General features: G+C 44.0%; 2 protein-coding genes across 2 annotated transcripts; both read right to left on the bottom strand.

The window, feature by feature from the left end:
* Positions 1 to 735: 735 nt before the first annotated feature.
* On the bottom strand, positions 736 to 23,342 carry LOC311065192 (tudor domain-containing protein 1-like; the record flags this gene model as incomplete). Its single annotated transcript, XM_084085409.1, has 18 exons — positions 736 to 813; positions 1,114 to 1,157; positions 2,617 to 2,766; positions 4,320 to 4,679; positions 5,493 to 5,660; positions 7,693 to 7,812; positions 12,089 to 12,202; positions 12,513 to 12,710; positions 12,965 to 13,162; positions 13,801 to 13,968; positions 14,726 to 14,833; positions 15,593 to 15,919; positions 17,635 to 17,871; positions 18,940 to 19,110; positions 20,555 to 20,662; positions 21,323 to 21,499; positions 22,418 to 22,498; positions 23,306 to 23,342. 18 exons carry the CDS (start codon positions 23,340 to 23,342, stop codon positions 736 to 738), a joined length of 2,844 nt encoding a protein of 947 aa, XP_083941535.1.
* Positions 9,541 to 10,197, bottom strand: LOC311064227 (ras-related protein ORAB-1-like; the record flags this gene model as incomplete). The annotated part of the gene is made up of 1 exon (XM_084084061.1): positions 9,541 to 10,197. The coding sequence occupies exon 1, from the start codon at positions 10,150 to 10,152 to the stop codon at positions 9,541 to 9,543; it is 612 nt and encodes a 203-aa protein (XP_083940187.1). The 5' UTR covers positions 10,153 to 10,197.
* Positions 23,343 to 24,472: the final 1,130 nt, after the last annotated feature.

Here is a 24,472-nt window from a genome sequence, read left to right as displayed (position 1 = left end):
GGTTCTCAAACGTTTTCGTGCCAAGAACCCCCAAAATTGATATGGCCGCAGACCCCCCCCATCTGAAAATGTTTTGTGCCAGGAACCCCCATAAGAGAAGATTTGTGTTCAAAAATTCAAAATGATTAAACATTTTTCAAACACTTTCAAGGTTTTTTTTTTATTTTCAAAAATAGCAGATGTACAAGTTCACAGCGCAGCACCAAGTGACACGCTGTGAGCTTGTATATCTGTTCTTTTTGAATATCTAAAATGACAAATGATTTCCCGGTTGAATTCTTCAGCAGTAGATCCTTACACAACAGTTTGTTAGAAGTAATTCATTCTGATTTCATGATATACCACAAGCTAGGGTTGACTGGAGGCTGGAGCATTATGATCCAATCACATCTACTCAAATGCATTTTCACAAAACAGACATTTAAAAGAAAATATCACATCTACTCAATGCATTTTCAACACAACAGAACTTTAATTGGAAAAAACTCAAATTATCATTAGTAGTACTGTGCTCTATGAAACAGTGCTCGACAAAACCTGTTCAACTCAGGTCTTTCCTGATACAACGTGTTGTAAAACGAGCAAACATAAACTACATTATTATAAATGTAATACAACTAAACTCTTACCAAACGTACAACAAATCTCAGAACACAATCTTCTGGAAATTTAAACGTGTGTATGCGTATGAATTGAACATTCATATTAAAACCTTTTTTTTAAAGGTTTGGGCATTCAGCAACTCTTGGCTTGCTTCTCCAGTCTTGTGAGAAGGCAGAGCTGCATCTCCATAAGCTGTTCCAGGTGAGCTATCTGTTGGAAGAACACAGATGAAAACATTAGGCCATGTTTCCCAAACATAGGGAAACACTGTTTTTATGGGTCTCAAATAAATATCCTGTTCTTTAAACCTTAAAGCATCAGTTATACATATATATCTTTTGGGTTTTGAGCTGAAAAATGCAGAAAAATTAAACACGATATGCAGGCGTAAATCACCAATGCAATAACATGTTTTTTCCCCCTAGTCAATGCAGAATATTGGCTGCATAAAAGTAATATGCCATGCAGGAACAGTGTGCAGGATAAAATAATGAGACGAAGGACACTGACCTTAGTCTTCAGCTCCACACAGCAGCAGACGGGCCTGTCAACACCTAGGGTCAGAAGAATCAAGCAGGCTTTTTTAGCTTGTGTAATTCAACATCTCAACATACAAGATCCAACATTTTTATAGTTTCATCCCATATACAGGTATACGAGAGTAGGATTGTTCTCCTTGACAGTGCAGCAATGAGGGAAAATTTGCAAAAAATAAGTAACAGTAAAATAAAGCAAATACAAATAACAATCGCAGTGTGAAGTGCCATTGATAGGTGCTACAGTATGTGAATGGGTCCTACCTCTAAATGATGTGTGTGTGTGTGTGTGTGTGTGTGTGTGTGTGTGTGTGTGTGTGTGTGTGTGTGTGTACAATTATACATATAAAGTGTCACAGGTGCTTGTGTGTGGGATATTGTGTGTGTTTAAATACAGTAGGGCTTTCACCAACTAGTCGACTAGTCGACTAGTCGACTAGTATAACCACTAGTCGACCTTGTTAGTTGATAGTTGATAGTTGATTTAATTTTTAATGCTATAGTAATGGCCCATCTTACTATTATTATTATCCTCCTGACTTTATTTTTTATCAAAAGGGGGTCAAAAGCATGCCCAATAAAAGCCTATTATTGGGCAATGGGGATCCTTGGAGACGCTGCTGTGGTGCTGTGCTGCTGTGCCAGAAGCGCTTCCCTTAAAACGCCATAAAAATAAGGGCAGGAGGATAATAATAATAGTAATATAGTAGTAGGATGGTATTAAAGCAGTGCCACCAAAAAAAAAAAAAAAAAAAAAATTCTTTTTTTTATTTTGTAATTTTTTTTTTGTAATTTAAATTTCGACTAGTCGACTAGTCGACTACCACTGGGTCAAATTAGTCGACCTGTAAAAATCTCTAGTCGTGAAAGCCCTAAAATACAGTAAGACAATGTTTAGTGTTTATAAGTGAGAATAATAAATAAATGTGTGTGCATGTATGTAGTTGTTTGCCTGTGTGAGTATACGCTTGCTAACAGTTAACCAAGATATCACAGTACAAGCTGACTGACTTTAACAAGATGGGGGCTGGTAACAGCGTGGCATCGTGGCACCAGTCTATGATGCATCTATGATGTATCTATGATGTATGACTCCATACTTGGTTCAGACAATTTCAACTGCCATCAACTTCCATTATAAAATTCATGTTAAATATTAAAAAAATATATATGTATAAACATATGTGAAAAGAATGGCCTTATTGCAGTGTGCACACGACATTTGTCATTTATCGGTCCAGCAGTTTGCGAGATTAGTCCCGGACATACAGACAAGACAAACAAACGGACCCATTTGCAGACAGCTAGCCTCCTACAGAACCAAGCCGCTGAACATGCATGCTAGTATTTTCTTTTAGAGTAGAAACCAACCATCTCAATGCATACAGACATGTATCTTAGTGTTGTGAGGCGACAGAACCAAATGAAAGCAATGAAACACCCTGCACATGTTGACCTGAGTTCTGACTTAACCAACCGTTTAGAACAGCAGTCTCTGCGGACTCCGGCACCGACCCTGTGGCGTTAGCAGTGTCACCACCGTAGTTGGTCAGCGGTTCCAGCTCTATGGGCGACCCTGTGGCGTTAGCAATGCCATCAGCGTTGTTGGTCAGCTGTTCCGGCTCTCCTGTAACTAGGGCAGTCACAATTATGAGATTTTACTTTGACGATTAATTGCAATACAAATAATTGCAATTAACGATTTAATTGTGTGGCTTTTAGGCCAGATATTACAAAAAACGTAAAGAAATGACTGACAATGGCTGATACCAATAATACAAATAAATAATGTATTACGGCCAAAATACGTCAATATTTAATATTGTATACTCAAATCATGTTACAAAATAGTGGAAATAGCCGATCTACTGTACAAGCTCACAATTTTTTATAACTAGAGTTTCGGGGGGCTACGCCCCCCTCAACCCCAGCCGCGCACGGGGCCCAGCGTGGGCGCGTGTATATTGGGGTACCCAAATCGCCGGAGTAACACTGTCCAAAAGGAAAAAAAATAAATAAATACATTGGGAAAAAATGTTAATATTTATTGTTACCTTGGTGGTCCGCGGACCCCCTGGTGGTCCGCCGACCCCCTGTGAGTGTTGGGACCCCCGGGGACCCCCCTGGAACATGGCGGACCCCTTCGGCCGTTTTTTTTTTTTTCATGCACGGTTTGCTTGTTTCTGTCGCTTGTTTTTTAAAACCTGGCAGAACTTGGCAACCCGACTGACATCACTGACGTATCCTTGGTATTTGTACTTCCGGGTTGCATAATGATGACATCACTGTCGAGTCCTTTGGTGTCATGAACCTAGGCTGGTTTGTTTACCAGATTTACCAGGGCAGCGTGCTGTGGCCGTCGCTGTTTGTTTTTTTGTTTGGGATGAACATGGCACGTGAAGGACGGACATATTGTGATCGAGACATGAGTGAAGTGAAAGTAACGGCCTGGGTGGAACAAAGGAGGTACGTAAGAAGGGGGGGGGGGTTGAAGCAAAGGAGCTGCGTGTGTGTTGTTGTGGAGGAGATGGGCAGAGTGCAATGGCGGCCGCTCGTGTTGTTTCGGCGAAACCCGTCGCCGCTCGGTGTCGGTGGTGTGCACGGTAAACGGTCCGAAAGTGCTTCACCTTCCGTTTTGTCCGAAATGTCGTGAGTGGAATAAATTATGTGGCGACGTGGAAACAGTGAAGTGAGCAATGATAGGTGCCCTACGCCACCCGTAAATTGTGAAAGTCGGCCGTGGCTACTGTTTTCGCGACATGTCCTGTGTCGCCGTTGGGTTTACTCGATTACAGAGCTGTGGCTATAGCGTCAGCGGCGCGCGGAAGTAACTTGTCGTTTATATAATTAGATGTTACAAAATGTATGAACCTTTCTCAACATGGAAACGATTATGACGTTTACAAAAAGAATATTGGCGATTATCTCAAATAACCCATTGAGACCTGGAACGCATCTGTGTCACTTAAGATTTCTTTGGCTATTCAAAAATAGCAGATATACAAGCTCATAGCGCGGCACCGAGTGCCGCGCTATGAGCTTGTAGATCTGCTATTTTTGAAAAATCTTGATTTTCTTTTTTTCTTTTTTTTTTAACTGTAGACAATTTTTAAGAATCGCCTCAGGTCTTAATGGGATAATTGCGATTAGACGATTACGTAATAATTGTAACAGGCCTACCTGTAGGGTTGGCGGTGGCGACTGTGCTGCCGGCAGGCTGTTCTGGCTCTACGGCTGTAGCTGCAGGTGTAGTAGTGGGGCTCACTCCGGACGCACCGGTGGCGCCGCGCTGAGGTTCGGGGGCGAGCTCAGTTCTGGGAGGAGAGGGAGGAGGAGGAGGAGGAGTCTTGGCCTGTGGCTGGAGCGCGCTCAGCATCAGCGTGTTGAGGTGCCCCCCGCCCATGTGGGGGGGCAGGGTGACGGACAGCAGGTGGACGGCGTGGTCGCGGTGCTCCACGGAGGCGGTGACGCTTTCGGAGAGCAGGATTTTGAACATGGCCAGCTCCTCTGCCGGCCAGACGGAGGGGAAACTCTCCTTACCTGCACGGTCGGTTGAGAGGACCAATTATACACTATTTCACATATAGGCGCCATTTACAACTTGGCCAAAATGTGAATTGTATTTATTACATAATACAATTTTATGTAACTTTTTTGACAGCTGTTTTCGATTCAGATATCTAATGAGCATTCACCATCATTTAGCACTTGACCACTTAAACGCTACATACTCACTTTGTCATATGGCACATAAAGGGAAAATCACAACCCGTCGCATCGCAAAATATGGACTCCAGGTTGAAAGTGGTTATTAAGATATTTTATAACCATTTTATGGTCATAGTCACAGATCAAGTAATCAATTATGTCAGTGGTTCGGTCCGGGGACCACCAGTGGTCCTTGAGGGGGTTCCAGGTGGTCCCCCGCTAAATGATGGAAGAGTTTGTAACCAAATGGACCCTTATAGATCTTTAAGTCTCGAGTTAAAGAAACCAAATGGACCCGTGAGGGTCCATTTGGTTTCATTTTACGCTCTAAAGAGTTATATTATTGTTAAACATCAGCATTACTTAATTTACAAGTCTTCTTCACAATTAGAGAATAACAAAGGATTGTTATTTTGATCAACGTTTGCCTGTTATCTCTCGTATGGTACCAACATCAATACAGCATGGATTTGTGACAAAATCTCATCCAACAATAACAAAATATTCAAAGTTTTGGGTCTGAGAGTCTAAATCTCATCAGATGGTGGTCCGTGGCTAAAATGCCGAATTCATAATGGACCTTGATATGAAAAGGGTTGAAAACCACTGCATTATGTGATCAATAGTTTCACCTCCACAACTTACCAGTTAGTGCACAGCGGGCGATTTGGACGGGGACCTGCAGAAGGTGTGGCGGTATGGGCAGGATGCTGGAGTAGGGAAGGGTCTCTGTGTTGCCATAGTCAGCGTACAGGACGGTGACGTCAGTGTCTAATGTCTCCAGGACCACGGCTCTGTACCAGTTGTCATCACCTGACATCAAACCACAAGGGAAGGAGCAAATGTGAACGTCTAGAAGCGGTCAGCTTGTAGATAGGCTATCTTAAACTCTCTTGACAAATGTGGAAACATTTTCAAAATGTCTGAATAATTAATTATAATAATTATTATTAGATTGTCTCCTCCAGTACATAAAGCCCTTGCATTGTAAAGACATTTAACACATGAAGACAGAGGCTGAGGAATGCAGTCTGGATGCTACTGTTCTGTATGCTCACCATGGCCCTCATTTATCAACGCAGCGTATAAACCGGCGTATATTTTTCCATATATTCGGCGTACACCAACGTCGAAGTCACATTTATCAACGCATCCTACACAGCTGATCCGAGCGGACATTTGGTCCCAGCGTTGATAAATGTCACGCCTGAAACCGAGCGTCATTTAAATAACACGCCCTTAAAAATTCTCAAAACGCCCCGATTTTACGACATGAAGACGAACCAGAATACGACCAAAGACATGAAAAGCCAATAAGAAACACTTTGCCCCGCTGGCCTCGCCTCGCACACACGCACACGCACACGCCTCTCTCTCTCTCGTTCTCTCTCTCTCTCTCAGACACACACACATACACACACACACATACACACACACACACACACACACACACACACACACACACACACACACACTCCGTACCGTAGCGGTACAATCTAATTGTCACGTAGGCTTGTAGCCTACACGAATGGCATATTATGATACCAATCACATCCCATGAATGGAATACGTGTGTATATTCATTTATTTAACCCATACCGAGCAGTGCGCGTTCGAGTTACACTAAAATAAAGCCGTCATGTATATTCCCATTTCCCAGTGAGACTCGGACCGTTGGACGGGCGGGTCCCGTCCCGCTGCGCATTAATGAGAGATAGGCTGGAGAGAACATTAATGAATGAAGGCTGGTGTGTGTTGGACCATGGGTTAAATGTCTGATCTCCCGGTGGCCATGAAAATATAACAGCAGCGCCGCTAAACTCCCGAGAGTGCCCTCGCGAAGCGCTGTATATTTTGAAATAGCAGATCTACAAGCTCACAAGGCGTCGCGATGCGACGCTGGCTTGTGAGCTTGTATATCTGCTATTTTCAATGCAGCCAGATCTACAATCTTATCTGAATGACTGTTAAAGCAGTTTGTTTAAATTACTTTATAAAATGATATATTTTCACAGCGATTATTTATTAGTGTAGATATACACATTTAGGAGTGGATTATGTGTCCAGATGCTTGTCAGACAGTCAGACAATGGTGCTCCGCAGGTCTAGAATGGAATAAACGGGTGCAGCCAACGTCAACAACTGGTCTCGACCAGACGTGAGATCTCAGCGTACCGTAGGATAAAGCCCACGTCAGGATATATTGATAAATGCCGAAAATTGCGGTGATTACGCCGTACGCCCATTATTTGGTCTACACCGCGTTGATAAATGAGGGCCCATGTGATTACATCTACTAGCACAGTGGTTCTCAAAGTGGGGTCGACTCGAGGGACCGTCAGGGTTCCAAAGGGACCCTTACAGGTCAGTGGTTGATTGAATACTGTATTAACAGTTTGTGAACAGTACAGTGGTACGATTTCACAATGATTGTTCAAAGGACAACACATATCCTTATAAACATAACCCTAAGGGCTTGCGTCCATTGTGGTAACTCAGAGTGGGGTGCTTGAAAATAAAATGTTTGAGAACCACTGTAGTAGCACATAACAGAAAATGACCAGCCTGGACTCTGGAAGGAAAACTAATGGGGAGGGGGGCGGGGGGGAGAGCGATATAGAGTTTGAGCGAGAGAGCGAGAGAGAATGCGTGAGGAAAGGGAGAGAAGACTGTGTTTGATACGAGGACATATCACAAGGACTGTGTATATTCATGTGCATGTATGAAGTATCATTTAGATGAGCTGTTAGATGGTGTAGAAAGGCATAGAAAGCACAATTGTCCAACCTAATGGTGACATTAACAATCCTACTGAATGTAGAGTGCATAGTAGTGGGTTTCCTACCAGTGAAGCGTGCACAGCAAGCAGCCCCAACGGCTGGAGCTTCACCCAGACACAGGCCCTGGTTGGTGCTGCCGTACGCAGCCAGCTCCATCATAACCTGTTGAAGTTCCTCCATCCCAACTGCACACAACAACACGTATACACTTTATTTGTACAGGAAAATGTTGGATAAACACACAAACTAACAAACATTAAAGCGGCACTATTTCACTTTTTTTATGAATAAAATGTAATGTTGTCCAATCTGTATGGGTACATACTGTAACATATATATATTATATACAATATAACTATAAAATACCAAACACTCGATGCCTGGACTGTAGTACAATATTTATTATTTATTTTTTCAGTTTAAATATTACATGTTCCGCAACAAGCTGACAGTTGTCTTCAGCCACAAATTGAATGGAGAAATAAAGACTAAAGGTCCTTACACACCGGCGAATATGTGAATATACGCAAAATTCGGACTCGTTCCGAATAATTAAAAGACGCTTTTTTCGCTCCGCGAAACTGGTGTGGAAGCTTGGAAGCTAAGGTTTTTAAAAAAAAAATTATTCGCATGAAAAAAATCGCCCCGGTGTGTAAGGACCTTTAGACCCCGATAATGAATTGAGATCACTACATAACAGACAAATCAGATTTTATATTTATATATATATATATACACGTGTGTGTGTGTGTGTGTGTGTGTGTGTGTGTGTGTGTGTGTGTGTGTGTGTGTGTGTGTGTGCAGGGCCGGAGTGGGACTCCAAATCTGGCCGGGAGATACACGCCCACCCAGGCCACCCTGCGCGCGCGCCTTTTTTTTTGGGTGGCCTTACAAAAGGGGGGCCTTTTTGGGGGTTAAAGGTAGGGGGGAGGCCCGCAGCTGCACTGAGCTGCAAGCAACACTGACTGCATTGAATTGAAATTGACTGTGGTTGGCCTGGCCTGAGCTTAGGAGAGATTTTTTTTTGCTGCATCACTTAAGCGCCGCGCTGGCTGTGGATGGCTGGCCTGACCTGATTTTTTTTTTTTATGCAAAAAAAAAAAAAAGAAAAAAAAATTCAGGCAGGCCACTAGAGGGCAGGCCACCGGGAATAGTCCCGGTCCTCCCGACGGCCAATCCGGGCCTGTGTGTGTGTGTGTGTATATATATATATACTAGACCATACCCGGTCGACGCATCCGTGGGGGGATATGCGCACATGATCTGGCAACCCGGGAGGCGACATTGTTTGACACATAAACGCTAATAAGAAGCTGAGATTTGATGAAATTGAAAAATGGGCTTCACAGTTGCGTTCAGATGGTAATGGTGAATGGCTGTGTGCAAAATCAGAGCAATTGGTCCAGCCACTGAGGAGAACCGGGTAGCTTCACCTACTCCCACTACAGACAGAGGTTACTAGAATTATAGTAGGATATACACACATAATGTATATGTGCATATATATTCTTTTACACTATTTTGATGCTGGGCACACTGTTGTGCAGGAGTTGGCAAGAAAATATAATAAAATGGGACAAACCTAGACATGCTGATAAAAAAAAACAGCAAAACTAACCCTTAAGGAATAGGCAAACAAAATCTAAATAAAAACCCAAGTAAAAGTGGTACGTACATACAAACATAACAAATTCAGGTCATAGATCAACCCTGCTGTAGGAATGCAGTGAAATAGACACATCTTCACACCACACACACACGCAGTTCTCATTCACCTGCATACAGGACTGTTTAAATCCAATCTAACCAATCTAAATCCACTGTCTCTGAGCAAGTTATTTTGGGGGCGGGGCATTATGAATATTTAAAGGCTAAAGTTGAGGAGCCTATGGGGGTGGGGGGGGTCTGAGTGTTCAGCAGCAACCTCCGGAAGACGGCTTGACCGTGGTTCCAGGGGTGATCTTAACATTGGACTTCTCGTTGCCACCTGCCGTGGCCAAAGGGCCCATCCTCTTCTTGATCTCAGCAGCCATGGTCATGAAGGCCTGCTCCACATTGGTGGCATTCTTGGCACTGGTTTCCACGAACGGGATGCCCAGGGAGTCTGCAAACTCCTTAGCTGTTGTGTGATCCACCGCCTTCTTTGTTGTCAGGTCACATTTATTCCCCACCAACAGCTTGTTGACATTTTCACTGACATAGCGGTCGATGTCTTGTAGCCACTGTTTGACATGGTTGAAAGACTCCTGGTTTGTGACATCGTACACTACGATGGCACCGTGGGCGCCTCTGTAGTAGCAGAATGTGATCGTACGAAACCTCTCCTGACCCGCTGTGTCCCAGATCTGAAGTTTGATGATCTTTCCATCTAATTCTATGGTTCGTATTTTGAAGTCCACACCGATAGTGGTGATGTAGCTTTTTGTGTACGTGTCATCTGCAAATCGGAGTAGAAGGCAAGATTTTCCAACGCCAGAGTCACCAACGAGGAGCAGCTTGAATAAATGGTCATATCCGTGATTCATCTTGGTGTCGTTGTGCGGTCAGATCCAGGCTCGTAAAAATGTCACGTCCTTTAAATGTCCCCCTTTATACGCTTGGCCCTGGGGCTAGTGTCATTATGGTGATGTCAGTTATGCCCAAAGATAGGGTCTATGATGTCAGTCTGATGTTTCTGTTGTCTCCATATATGGGGCTCCAGGAGGATGTCAGAGCCAGGTATGTTATCTCCATATATGGGTATCTCCATATATGGGAAGGTGGAGATTGAATAGGTCATTTATCCCTCTATATGGGTTTCCGGGCATTCTATCACGGTCTACCTTGTGGAGATGTCCATTTATGGCTAATGCTCTGAATGTTCACTATATATAATAACAATTGGGTTGGTTGTATTTTATCTCCCTGCTCTTCTATTGAGACATTTCGATTGTGTCAAAGGTCATGTCTCACCTAGACACAGGATCTGACACGAATTGTGACCTTGAAGGACAAGGTTCAATTCATCCGCTGAGCAAGCAGGGCCTTATCTCTGTTAGCTCAATGGTAAAAAAAAATGTCAGCACTTGCGCAGGAAACTGGGTTCAAATCCGGGGGAAGAAGAGGAAAGTTACATAGTGCAACTCATTTAGACCTGAGGCCGATTCTAAAAGCTCCTTCTAAATCCTGACCTACGTTTTCTGAAGAACTTTTATTCAAAAAACTATTAATGTATCCTGTATATAGCAGCAACTACTACACAGAGGTGTTCCCGGCTTGAAAGGTATAATAATGTATAGGTGTTCCAGGTCTAAATGGGTTAAGTGAAACATTTACACAAAGGTACGGACAAGGTGACTAAGAACAGGAGGGCAAAATATAATGTCAATAATCATGTTCCAGACAGCACTAATTCAGTTAAATTGATTTGGTAGCGTTTAAGTAACCTGGTTCCCCCCAGACCCGTTTACTACTGCAAACTGAGACCTGACCCATTTGCCTTGACAGACAAAGTCCTTCAGCCCCTCGGCTTAACAAAACGCATTACATATATTACAGAGCGCTGTTCAGTGGACACACGCCATCAACGTGGGACATTTCTCACTACCTTAACCCATTAACCGGGAACGCATCTGTGTGTAATTGTTTGATTTCTTTGGCCATGCAAAAATAGCAGATCTACAAGCTCATAGTGCGGCACAGAGTGCTTCGCTATTCAAAATCATATTAAGGCGTTTACATGACAATGTCAGTATACAGGAGTATTAGTGTGCATGTTAATGCACTCTGTTGGGGTTAGGGTTTTAAAGATTAGGTTTAGGGGTTGGGAGTTAAGCGCCCTATCTTGGGCGCCGCCTTACCCAGAGTCCCTAAACTTAGCCATTTTTAAAAAAATAGTAAAGGCAAAGAAGTTTAGGGAAAAGGGGTAAGCCGGCGCCCAAGATAGGGCCTTAAGATTTATACTGTATGCCCGATTTGTACTGGGTTGGGGTTAAAAATTACAAAAATAAAATAAAAATTGCATTAACTCATCCACTGCCAGAGTAAATGAAGCCTGGACTGCCAGCGATTTTTTAATTTTCTTACCTTTTCAAAGAGTCACAGAATATTTATCTCAAGTATGATCAATCGCCTGATGGTTGCTAATCACAGAGGGTTTCACTGTGCTTCCGCGAAAAGAAAAAAAAATGTCATGGTGACCTCCCGTTCGCTTGTCATACGCCGTTGAAAATAGCATGTCTCGCCAAAAATACATGGAGCCGAGATACAGAATATTTCCCAAATACTTTAACCAGGAAGTGAATGGAGCAGTACATTTTGGATCACGTTATCTCATGGTTCTGTGCGCAACTCTTTTTTTACGTCAAAAGACGTCATTGACAGTGAATGATTTCATAATATAACCTAATATGCTAATGTCCTCACAAGTATAGTGTCTGTGTGTCTGTGTGTGTGTGTGTGTGTGTGTGTGTGTTCTCTCACTCTGGCTGGGGGCCTGCAGGTAGAATAAAGAGGGGCTGATGATGGCGGCCACACGAGGCTGGAAGACCTCGTTGAGAGGAAGCTCTCCTGCCTTCCAGTCCATTGGGAAACACCCTGCTGGGAGAGCAACACAACACAGAGCACCAGTCATATGTACTGCTCACATGGATTCATAGAGAGCACCAGTCATGTGTACTGGGCACACACACACACGCACACACTTGAAATATGTATTTATGTCCACATAAACAAAAGTACAAGAATGCCTTGTACAAAGGACTGCCAGTGCAGTCAGATAATAGGAACACAGCCAGTAACAAAGTGCATATAAGGCAGAACATTGTTACATACAATAATGTTGGCGCACACACACACACACAGACACACGACTGCAGACTTGAGTTGTCAGGAAGCCCTGACTGACCTAGTGGTGGTGTCACTTCAGGGGGCGGGGCTACATCCTGGGTGCTGGACGGGGCTATGTCCTGGGTGCTGGGCGGAGCTACGTCCTGGGTGCTGGGCGGGGCTACGTCCTGGGTGCTGGGCGGGGCTACGTCCTGGGTGCTGGGCGGGGCTACATGCTGGGTCTCCGGAGCAACAGTGACGCTGCTTCTACAACTCTCTGTGGCAAGTGTGACAAACATCAAAGGGCATCTGAATCCATCACATGTACAACTTTATTACATCTGAATGTATCACATGTACAACTTCATTACAAGTCTACTTTAGGATATATTAGAGATATAAGAGAGGTTACAAAGGTTACCAAGAGACTTTTATTATTGTTCCATTATCTCTGCCCGACCGAAGATAGGAGGCACGCACAAAGTGTGTGTGTGTGTGTGTGTGTGTGTGTGTGTGTGAGTTGACACTCACCTTGCGGAGCGGCGGGAGGGGTAAGTGTAGCCAGCTTATCCAGGATCAGAGCGGTGGCCACGCTGTGTCCAGAACTCTCCAGCTCCACCTGGTAGCCACGCTCTGACACGGAGATCACACGGGCCTTCAGATCCGCCATCAGAGACTGGAACATTAATATGGCCTCACTGCTCCACTCGGAGCCCACTGGCTGCACGCCTAGACACACACACAAACATGTTTTACTGTCTTTCTTTACCTACTGTACATGAATTCCTAAACTCTGACCCTAATCTAAACCCTGACCAAAACCTCAAGCCTAAACCATGAAACAGGAAATAGGAAATGGGCTCACTTTTCTTAACTATGATACTTCTAAAAAAAAATGTTTTTAAGATTTTTCAAAAATAGCAGATCTACAAGCTCATTGCGCGGCACTCGGTGCCGCGCTATGAGCTTGTATATCTGCTATTTTTGAAGAGCCAAAGACATCTAAAGTGACAGATGCGTTCCAGGTATCAATGGGCTAAACTCCTTAATTTTTGGGGGGAAAATATTGGTATTGCATTTTATAACATTGGAAAGCCTGTTGTAGTCACCTTCATAGAACAAGGTTCAACTTGTAAGGATCGTACAATCGTGGAATGAGAGACACAGTTGCTCATGCCACGAATGCACGAACTATCCTTGTAGATCTTGTATATCTGCTATTTTTGAATAGCCGAAGAAATCGAAAATGACACAGATGCGTTCCCGGTCTTAATGGGTGAAGCAAGATTTTCAGAAATACTGTTGACGATGCAAGGACACACACACACACACACACACACACACACACACACACACAGAGCACGTACCTGCGAGGCTGCAGTGTATGGCCTGGAAGGGCAATGTGAGGAGCTCAGGTGTGATGGTTCGGAGGTGGATGTTTTCCACCAGGCTGCTGTTCCCATAGTCCACAAAGTACACCTGCACCATGTCCTCAAACACACCGTGTACCATGGCCCGATACCACGCACCATCACCTACAGCACACACAGACAGACATACACACTTTAATATTAACCACCAACAATGCTTCTCAACTGATTTAATGCCACAACATGAAAATATTTGGTATTCCCACAATATGCTTTCATAATATGAGACCTATTCCTGTTCGAAGTTCTTCATTTGCCACTATGTCAGAAAATCTCTTTCATATCAGTGGTTCTCAAACTTTTTCATGTGAAGGACCCCCAAACTTATATGTATTTGGCCGCAGACCCCCATCTGAAAATGTTTTGTGCCAGGGACTCCCAGAAGAGAAGATTTGTGTTCAAAATGATTAGAAATGTCCCAATACTTCCAAAGATTTTTTAAAAGAATGTCCATAAGTTGCAGATGTACAAGCTTGCAGCACGGCACGAGCTGCAAGCTTGTAGCCCCCCCCCACCTCCCAAGGACCCCTGCGGGACCCCACTTTGAGTAACTGCTGGTATGAAAGATGTATCCACACAACTGGACAACCAAAACATAACATGTTGAACATGCTGTCCCATGTTAACGAATGAGGAAGTAGCCTTGAGTGACAGCTGACGGAGCCCTGTTTTTCCCTTACTGGTACTAATGTTAATATTTTTTTATTTCATTGCATGCTAATGTCTGTTAATATTGCATTGCTTTGCTTTTTGTTTTGAAACCTGTACAGCACTTTGGTTGACCTAGTCATGTTGAATGTGCAATAGGTAAATAAAGTTTGAGTTGAGCCTTGTTCAAGTGTTGGCCATCATTTGGTCTCACCAGCAAACATAGCGCAGCACGGCTCTCCCACTCTGGGCCTGACGGGGGCGCTGTCCGCCTCACAGTGCTGCTGCAACTCAGCGCTCAGGTTCACCAGCTTCTGGAGGTCTGAGAGAGACACACACACACACAAAAATTATATTCTACAAATGATGTTAATGTTTTCTACAAGTCTGCAGTGTGATGTCATGTACACATTATCGATTTATTTTATTTGCAATTTCTTTGCACTCTTTTTTTGGAAAATATGAACTGGAACATTTACTACTGGAATGTACTGCCGCATTGCGACGTGTTGTGAGCTTGTAAATCGGCTATAGGCTCTATGCACAGCAGCCATATTATCACTTCCTTCACAGGTGTTATGAAGGCTCTGTTCCATTTAGTGTTCTCAGAATTTTCAATTTCCACGACCCCCATAACTCTGAGAGTGTACAAACGGAACCAAATGGACCATTTGGTTCCATTTGTACACTCTCAGAGTTACACACCCGTAAGGGGCCATTTGGAAACCCCTTAAGGAACCATGAGGGTCCCTGGACCCACATTTTAGACCTGGTGTAACAGAGTGTCTCCAGTGAGCCAACATGCACAATATCAGCACCCTGACTCTGTTTGACCGGAATGGAACAGAGCCTTCATTAGCATCATTGGTAACACCTGTGAATGTCTTCACAATATGGCTGCTGTGAATAGAGCTTATTGTCAGTGAAGGCTGAAGAGATTTGGTGTAGAGGGAAAATCCTCTACACACCAAATCTCTTTGTGGCAGAGGGGACCGAGTACACGCCCCTGTGGGCCCCCCGCTCAACAAGGTATATGAAGATGCTCATACTTGAGGAGTCAAACAGGACAGGCGTGTTTTACCTTCGGGGTTGTACAGGTAACAGTGGAAGTCTCCTGGGTTCTCCACCACGCTACCCACTACCGCCACCGCCTGGCCGTCACTGGGAAGCTCGGCGCAATACCACAGCAGGGGCGGGGCCTCCGGGACAGCTTCCGCGCGGGGCGACTCAACAACGGGCGTAGTCGTAGTGGGTGCGTCAATGGGCGTAGCGGAACGGTGCGCTTCGGCGGGCGCAGCCGCAGTGCCCGCTTCAATGGGCGGAGCTGCATGGTGTGCGTCAACGGGCGTGGGTGTGGGCGTAGCTGCAGTGCGTGCTTCAGCGCCAGTTTGTGCATCTACAGAATCGGCTGCAAAAAGACAGAAGTGAGATTTGACACAAAGCTTCGCAGGAAGGGCTACATGTACAGGTATGCAACTTTAAAAAGACATGATCTCAACAGTCATACAGTGCATCAATTCTGTTGTAACCCGTGGCCTTGCATTGTGCATTGAACCACAGAGAATTTAATTGTTTTTCATCAATTCGTCAAGTGCTCTGTGTGAAATATACAGCAGAGGAAAAAAAACTGTCTTAGTGAGGTGTTGGGCCACCGCGAGCCCCCAGAAGAGCTTCAAAATATGGTGTACAAAATCATGTCCCTCTTGCTGCCATTTTATCCTGCTTCATTCAGAAGTCAATACAAGTTAGACATGGAGGTGAATTTGAACTGTGAGAACTTCAGTGTGAATGGTTAGAAGAACATTTATTGTGAACATTTGGAGAGGATTTTTTTTTTGTTTGTTTGTTTTTTATTTAGAGTAGCCAATCATTTGTTACCCCCTTTTTTATCCCCAATGTAGTCGTTATGCCAATTAATTCCTCCCCACAGTCTGGGACAACACAGTCCTCCTGACTCACCTGCCAGTGAGGAACCCCCACCAGGAAGACGTAGGGCCTTCGTCCTACTCCTCCCGCCCAACACTCCCTGCTGAAAAGGTGCCGACCCCAGCCCGTAGGAATAATGACAAATATCACCCTCCCTCGCCCCGGCTTCCCTCCCCCGAACATGGATCAATTGTGTTCGCATTGACGCCCAACAAAGCCGGATGCACCACGGTGGATTTGAACCCACAAACTCTGCGGTGGTGGGCAGGGACCTTACCACTGCGCCACCCGAACACCGGAGAGAATGTTTTTAAGAGTATGTTCAAGGGAGAAAGTGTAGAGCAGGGTTCCCCAATAGGTGGCCCGCGGGCCATTTGCGGCCCGCGAGAGGCAACTGTGTGGCCCGCGACGACTCCTGGCATAAAATAAAAAATGTTTTTTTTTTTTTTTTTTTTTTTTTAAATAAATAAAAAATAATTATCAAATTCACACACACTTACAAATTGTGCGTAAAAATTATAACAGACCCCCTAAAAAGCACTACACAAGAACCCCAGGCCTAAAATAACAGTGTTAAATTAGCTAGATTAGAGGAAAAAAAAAATCGAAATAAAGTTGACAAAAACAGAAATCAAAATCCACCCAACACCGCGAAATGTTCGGTCAAAACCCGCCCAAAACCGCAAAAAATAAAATTGCACGCGCGGGCGGTAGGGCACCGGCCCTCAGCTTGGCACCCGAGACAGAATTTGGCCCTTGGGGAAAACTAATTGGGGAACCCTGGTGTAGAGAGAACATTTAGGGCATTGGTTCTCAAAGTGGGGTCCGGGGACCCCCAGGGGTCCTTGGGGGGGTTCCAGGGGGTCCCCAGCAAAATGTGTTAATATAGCGTCGCAATAATTTTAACCACCTTTTATACTTTGGCTATTCAAAACAGCGCGGCACCGACTGCCGCGCTATGAGCTTGTAGATCTGCTAGTTTTGAAAAATCGTGAATATGTGTGCAAATCTTTGAATATAATATTTTTTTAAAGCGAACATTTGTAACTCAAATCCTTGCTTCTGGGGGGTCCCTGGAACAAAATATTTTGACATGGGGGTCCGCGGCCAAATACATATAATTTGGGGGGTCCTTGGCACGAAAACGTTTGAGAGAAACCAGTGGTTTAGAGAGAACGTGTGGAATTATGTAGTTACTGTGGGTGTGGCCTTCAGCGTCCGGCTGCCGGTCGGTGCTGAGAGGAGCGGCGTGGAGGAGGGTCAGCAGCAGCTCGGCCACGTCTGCCTGAGGGTCACTGCTCGGGTCGACCATGGACACCAGGGCGGTGCAGTCGCGCTTCCCCACAATCTCCACGCGCATCATGCGGTTGGACACGGCCTGGCTCAGGGCCAGGATGCATTCTTCGGACCAGACCTCTCCCGTTGGTTGCACTCCTGGAGAAACAAAACGAGGGCAGAAGGCGGCTGTGAGTGCATGAGACGGTGACAGTGCATGAGACGGTGACAGTGCATGAGACTCATTGTAGAGAACGGGTGCATCACTTCACATGTGGGCTGCATGGATTAAAGCAAAAATAAAATCTCACGACCGGAAAAAAAGTTGTTAGGCCAAGTCCTAACGTGCGATTTGTGAAACAGCGTGAAAAGGAGCGAGCCCCGACACTCTAGCACTATGTTTCATAAACAATTAGCACAATATGTAGAATCGTGATGCTTTGTAATTGGTAGCCATACCAGGGGCGTCAATTGGGTATGGCAGGCTATTGCAGCTGCCATACCCTGGCTCCAGGGAAGAAAAAAAAAAGAAGTACTTTTTTGATAATAAATCGGGAAAATCAGGCAAAAATAAGAATTAAATAACATAACCCTAACCTAACCCGAATCCTAACCCTAAAACCGAAATAAAGTAACCAAAAACTGGAAAAAAACGAACCCAACCCGCCCAGAACCGCACAAAAATTTCGCGCGCGTGCATGAGGTCGCGTGCATGCTGCCATACCTTAGCTTTTGCTGAACTGACGCCACTGAGCCATACAGCCAACAGGTGCAAGAAATTGCATGTTGATACTGAAGTCGGCCATACCAGCACCGACAAAAAAGGATAGCAATTAAGTATTTTAAAACAAAATGCCCAGACGGCAGAGGGTTAACCTTCCTTAGGATTTTCTGAAGATTGAACATGCATTCTATTGCTAGTTTGATCACTTCAAATTCCACTTCCTCTTTAATCTTAAAATAACAAATAACCGAAAATAGGCCATCAACAAGCTTACAACACGTCGCAGCGCGACGTGTTGTAAGCTTGTTGATGGCCTATTTTCGGTGCATGGCCTGCTTTCATAGAAGACATGCTGACACCTATGGAATCCAAATGGCTGAAATCGTCATGGTGACTGAGAACTTTAATCCATGAGGTTGGCGGTGTCTCCAGACGAGTCTGAACGTTTTTTTGATGTTACCTGACAGGGCACATGGGGATGAGGGCCTGCATGGGGGTCTTACCTGCCAGGGCACAGGGGATGGCCTGCATGGGCAGAGCCAAGAACGAGGGGCTGATGGGCCGCAGGCAGCTCAGCTCCACCTCCTCGGAGATCCCAAAGTCGATGTATCCAACGCACACGTAGTCCTCGGAGGAGTACGCCAGCACCTTGGCCCTGTACCACTGCTTGTCTTCTGCAGGGGGGGGGGGGGAGAAACGGATCAAGACACTAAAGAGGATTGATCTCATCGTCCTAAGTATTCTTTTATACTTTGCTATACTTGACAAAAATAACTTCAGTGAAATGTGATGCCATCATGTTTCAGTTGAACATAATAATTGTGTAATGAATTAGTAAGAGTGCCTTTGTAAACACAACCTTTTTCGCATCAAGGACCCCCAAATTAACACATAATAGCCCACGGACCCCCATTTGAGAAGATATACCAGGGACTCAACCATTTTGATTTCTTGGGGTTCCCAATCTACACTGTATCATCATCATCAGTGTTCATTTAACACATCGACTGCCTAGATCGAGTTAACTCGATAATAGTAATCCAGAGCTCGACTGCCTAGATCGAGTTATCTCGATATTAGGTATTTTCATTGGTTTCATCTGTGATCGCGCGGGTCTGTTTACTTTTCATCATCACTTTCGTTTTCCGCCTACGTCACACTCACCCGAAGCCGGATGTAAAAAAAAAATGTCGTTTCCGGGTCACATCGTTTTTCTCCGGTCATTTTCGTCCAGAATAGAGAAAACCCCTTTTTTGGACACGCTATAAAATACAAAGGGAAAGCTCCCCTTTTATTTTCTTTGGTCCGGGTGACGATCAGGCATCGTCGTCGTGTATCACATCGTATCACAAGCCGATCAGAGATTGTCGAAGACAATCACATCCGGTTCATGTTGTTTTGACTGTTTGAGCCTGGAGGGAGGGGGGGGGCGAGTCAGCGAGTCATCGAGGGTGTCATTTTGCTGCGCTCTGCTGGTCGATCGTCGTATGTGTTCAAAACCATGGCCTGAGAAACTTAAATGCATTTAAATGCAGAAAATAGAGAAAACAAAAAAACACGCAAATCGCTGGCAGCCAAGGGGGTAAATTTGGAATAAACTCTGGCAGTCAATGTGTTAACTCTTGAGAGTGTACAAATGGAACCAAATGGACCCTAACGGGTCCATTTGGTTCCATTTGTACACTCTCAGAGTTACAGACACATAAGGGTCAATTTGGTTCCCCCCGGACCACTGGTTGAGAACCACTGGTCTAAAGTAATAGCATAGATGAATCAGATAATCGCAATTTGTAAAGATATGAATTATTGTAATGTACATTTCATGGGATTTTCCACTAGCCACTGAGAGGAACAGGCTAACTTCCAAATTGACAAATTAAGTCTGCCGAATAAAAACATATCACGCCATATGCAAAACTTAATGCAAATTTGGTCCCATTTTTTAACCTGAACCTTACGCTTGAATTTTCCTTGATTTTTATTTAAATTCCCTCCATTTTGCTGGAAATTGGCTGGTTTCAATTTAGAGCAATTTTTGTTGAAAATTCGTTGAACATTTGTATCACACCGTGAACCAAAAGACAGACAACGTGGCGGAGCAGAACAAGTGTTCATTACCTGGGGAGAGGGAGCAGCACATGGTTCCTGGGGCAGGTCTGAAGTTGTGGTTGGCTGGAATGTGACTGCAGTGTTCCCTCAACATGGACTGCTGGTCGTAGATCACGACTACAAGTACAAACCACAACCTTTCACTTTAGAATGTTTAACCCCATTCAATCCGGGAACACATACTGTGTCATTTTACATGTTTAGCTCGAACCATTATGTCACACTTTGGGCTATTCAAAAATAGCAGATATACAAGCTCATACCGAGTGCTTGTAGATCTGCTATCGTTTTGAAAAATCGTGAAAATGTGTGCAAATCTTTGAATATATATATATATTTTGAAAGTGAACATTTTTAACTCAGATCTTTGTTTTTTGGAAAAAAAACGTATGTTGCACTGGTTCTCAAACTTTTTTCATGTCAAGGACCCCCAAAATGATATGTATTTGTCCGTGGACCCCCCCCCCCCCCCTCCATCTCAAAATATTTGGTTTCAGGGACCCCCAGAAGCAAATATTTGAGTTAAAATTTTATATATTCAAAGATTTGCACACATTTTCACGATTATCTTTTCCAAAATAGCAGATCTACAAGCTCATAGCATGCCACGCAATGAGCTTGTAGATCTGCTATTTTTGAATAGCCAAAGAAATCTAAAGTGACACGGATGCGTTCCCGAATTGAATGGGTTCACTTTCAATGCATTTATATTCAAATGCGGCCACCATTTTAGCACCATCCCCCATTAGTTGCTAGAACAAATGACGCGACACTCACCAGCGTTGTCCATCTTTGTACAAATCAAGTCGTCCGGTGACAGGAGGTTAGTGACCACGGCGTCGAAGGCGTCCCCCACACACTGGGTGAGGGGCTCAGGGGGCTGGGCCCCCAAATTCTCATCCTTCCCGCTGGACAGACGCTTGTAGTTCTCCAGCGAGGCGCTCACCAACGAGTCTGAAGACATAGAAAGAAACCGTTCCTATAAAGTCTTAAAGCTCCAACTTCATGCTAATGTTTCCAGTCTCACTGGAGCCACTTAAGTAAAAGTAGCAATACCATAATATAGAAATACTCTGTTACAAGTAAAAGGCCTGTTTTCAAAATGTACTTGAGTAAAAGTACAACCCTATTGGCATCAAAATATACTTAAAGTACCAAAAGTAAAAGTACTAAAATGTTTGAAAATAGCAGATCTACAAGCTCACAACGCGTCACGAGCTTGTAGATCGGCTATTTTCAAATAGCCTAGGTATAAAATAGGGCTAAAGTGGTTAATGTATGTTTTATGATATAATGATTTATATCTGAAAAGTAACTAAAGTTTTCAAATAAATGTAGTGGAGTATAAGTACAACATTTGCCTCTGAGATGTAGTGGAGTAAAAGTAAAAGTACTGAAAATTTGAAACATTCAAGTACAAATACCTCAAAATGTTACTTAAGTACAGTACTTGAGTAAATGTACTTAGTTACTTTACACCACTGAATAGGAGTCAATGCACTAATGCCATCTGTCAATGTCCAGATTTCACATAATTTCACACCACATTTGAGCTAAAAGCCCTGCTAGCCAATAGCGGCACTTTTAGAGCCCCATGCTCAAACGAGTGGGCCTACAAAATATGAATGCTACCATAAGAAAGTACCATAATAAACCAGCTCAGTGGCCTTGTGGTTGGGGAGGTCGGGGTTCAAGCCGAGTCATACCAACGACTATGAAAATGGTATCCATGGCCTCCAGCACCAAGGGTTGGACAGGGGTTTAGTCTTTGCGATATGCTAGTGTGCTTGTACATCATATGACATGCTAGCGACGTGTGTGTGTGTGTGTGTGTGTGCGCGTCACGTGTGTGCGCAGGTGGAGTCAACTCACTGATGTCTTGTTCAGAGCTGGGTTTTTTGGTCTCCTTGGCTGCATAACCCTGGTCCAACAGGAACGTGCTCAGGTGTTTACCTACAAGGAATCAAGTTAAGACGACGTTATTTGATTACTGTCATGTGTGCATAACATGTGAATGATAACTATTATCAAATAATACAATACTACTGATGAAGACGTGTTTAATGTCAATTCTTCGCAAGCAAGGAGGCAGCCTAGTCTGTCCGAAACGTTGGTGTTTCTCCAGCCTCTGTGTCCACAGTAAATTATTGGCATGGGCAGCTACGAGTGTGCGGCTAGACTCTTTATTCTTTAACTCGTTGGCTGGAACCTCGCAATAACCGGTGTGCTGTACACCCTTGGTAACAATACTTTGCAAGCAACAGATATATCAAAACAAAGTAGTGTATCTAATGAAAACGTCAACTCTGATAGCTTGAAGCAAAACAAAAATTACATTTTACGGACTTTAAATATGACAAAACAACTGTAAAAAGAGGAAAACATAAATACATTCCTTATTACATTTTACATTTTAACAATAAGGACCCCATCTTCTTGTGTCCGGTGCAAAACAACGCAAACAGGGAGAACAATTTGTGAATTTGTTCCTTGAGGGGATTCCAAATGGACCCTTGCATGTCTTTAACTCTGAGGAATATACAAATGGAACCCACATTTGTACACTCTCCAAGATATATGGGTTTCTTTCAAATTAAATACGTTTGAGAACCACTATAGCTTCAGTATTTCAGTTGACTGCAGACACTTAAGTGTGATGTGGTTTGACAAAGTTGATTTAACCATTAAAACCGGGAAAGCATCCGGATCATTTTAGATTTTTGCATTGGCTATTCAAAAATAGCAGATCTACAAGCTCACAGCGCGTCACCTCGTGCCGGGCTGCAAGTTTATACATTTGCTATTCTTGAAAAATCATCAAAGTGTGAAGAGTTACTGATTTAGAAGGCATTTGCAGAATGGGCTTCAGGTCTTAATGGGTTAAAAGGGGAGCTGACCAAAGGCTGACAGCAGGATGTCCACGGTGAAGACGTGTCCATTCTCTGATGTGTCCATCACGCTGACGGGGAGACACTTCCCGCTCATCACCTGCTTCACCACCATGCAACACTCTCTGGTCCAGCTGCCAGCCACCGGCACCACCCCGGACAGAGAGCACTCCAGAACCTGGACCCAAAAACCCAACAGACTGGAGTTAGACACACTGGTACCACTGGTATCAAGACAGACAGCACTCCAGGGGCCACACTATAAGTTCAAATTTAGCCTAGTAGTTATAGCTTAATCCATTCAATCCGGGGACGCGTCTCTGTCATTTTAGATTTCTTTGGCTATTAAAAAATAGCAGATCTACAAGCTCATTTGTAACTCAAATCTTAGCTTCAGGGGGGTCCCTGGAACAACAACATTTTACTTTTTTTTTTTTTTTAAGATTTGCACACATTTTCACGATTTTTCTAAAAATAGCAGATCTACAAGCTCATCGCGCTATGAGCTTGTAGATCTGCTATTTTTGAATAGTCAAAGAAATCTGAAAACGACACCAATACTTTCCCGGTCTAAATGGCTTTTTTAAAGTAATTTAAGGTATAACTAGGCTAAGTTTGAACTTAGTATGAGGTGGTGCAACTGGCCCCAGAACCTGAACCCAAAGGCCAACTAAGCGGAGTTATTATTACAGTGACTAGACGTCCCGGTTTGGCCGGTGATTTCCCTGGGTGTTCGAGCTGGGTGTCCAAGCCCCCCCCCTGAACTACGGTAGAACAGTGAAGCGGCCGTTGACTGGTGGTCAAATCTGGGAGAGCAACACTTAACGCATTTAAAACGCTACTGCGCGTGCGTCTATCGTTTGAAACCCTACCGTGCCTGCTCATAACTCTATGGCCTGTTCTATTGGCTCCAATATTACAGCAGCTTTCATTGAAATGAATAGTTGGGGGCGGGGCAGTCCGCCCTCTAGATATATTACAACTCTATGTGGGTGTCCCATGTCCCACAAATAATGTACATGTATACTGTGTAGCTGTT

This window comes from Gymnoscopelus microlampas, assembly GCF_963454915.1.
Source record: "Gymnoscopelus microlampas genome assembly, chromosome: 17".
Taxonomy (NCBI): Eukaryota; Metazoa; Chordata; class Actinopteri; order Myctophiformes; family Myctophidae; genus Gymnoscopelus; species Gymnoscopelus microlampas.
This window is presented reverse-complemented; position numbering and strand designations above follow the sequence as displayed.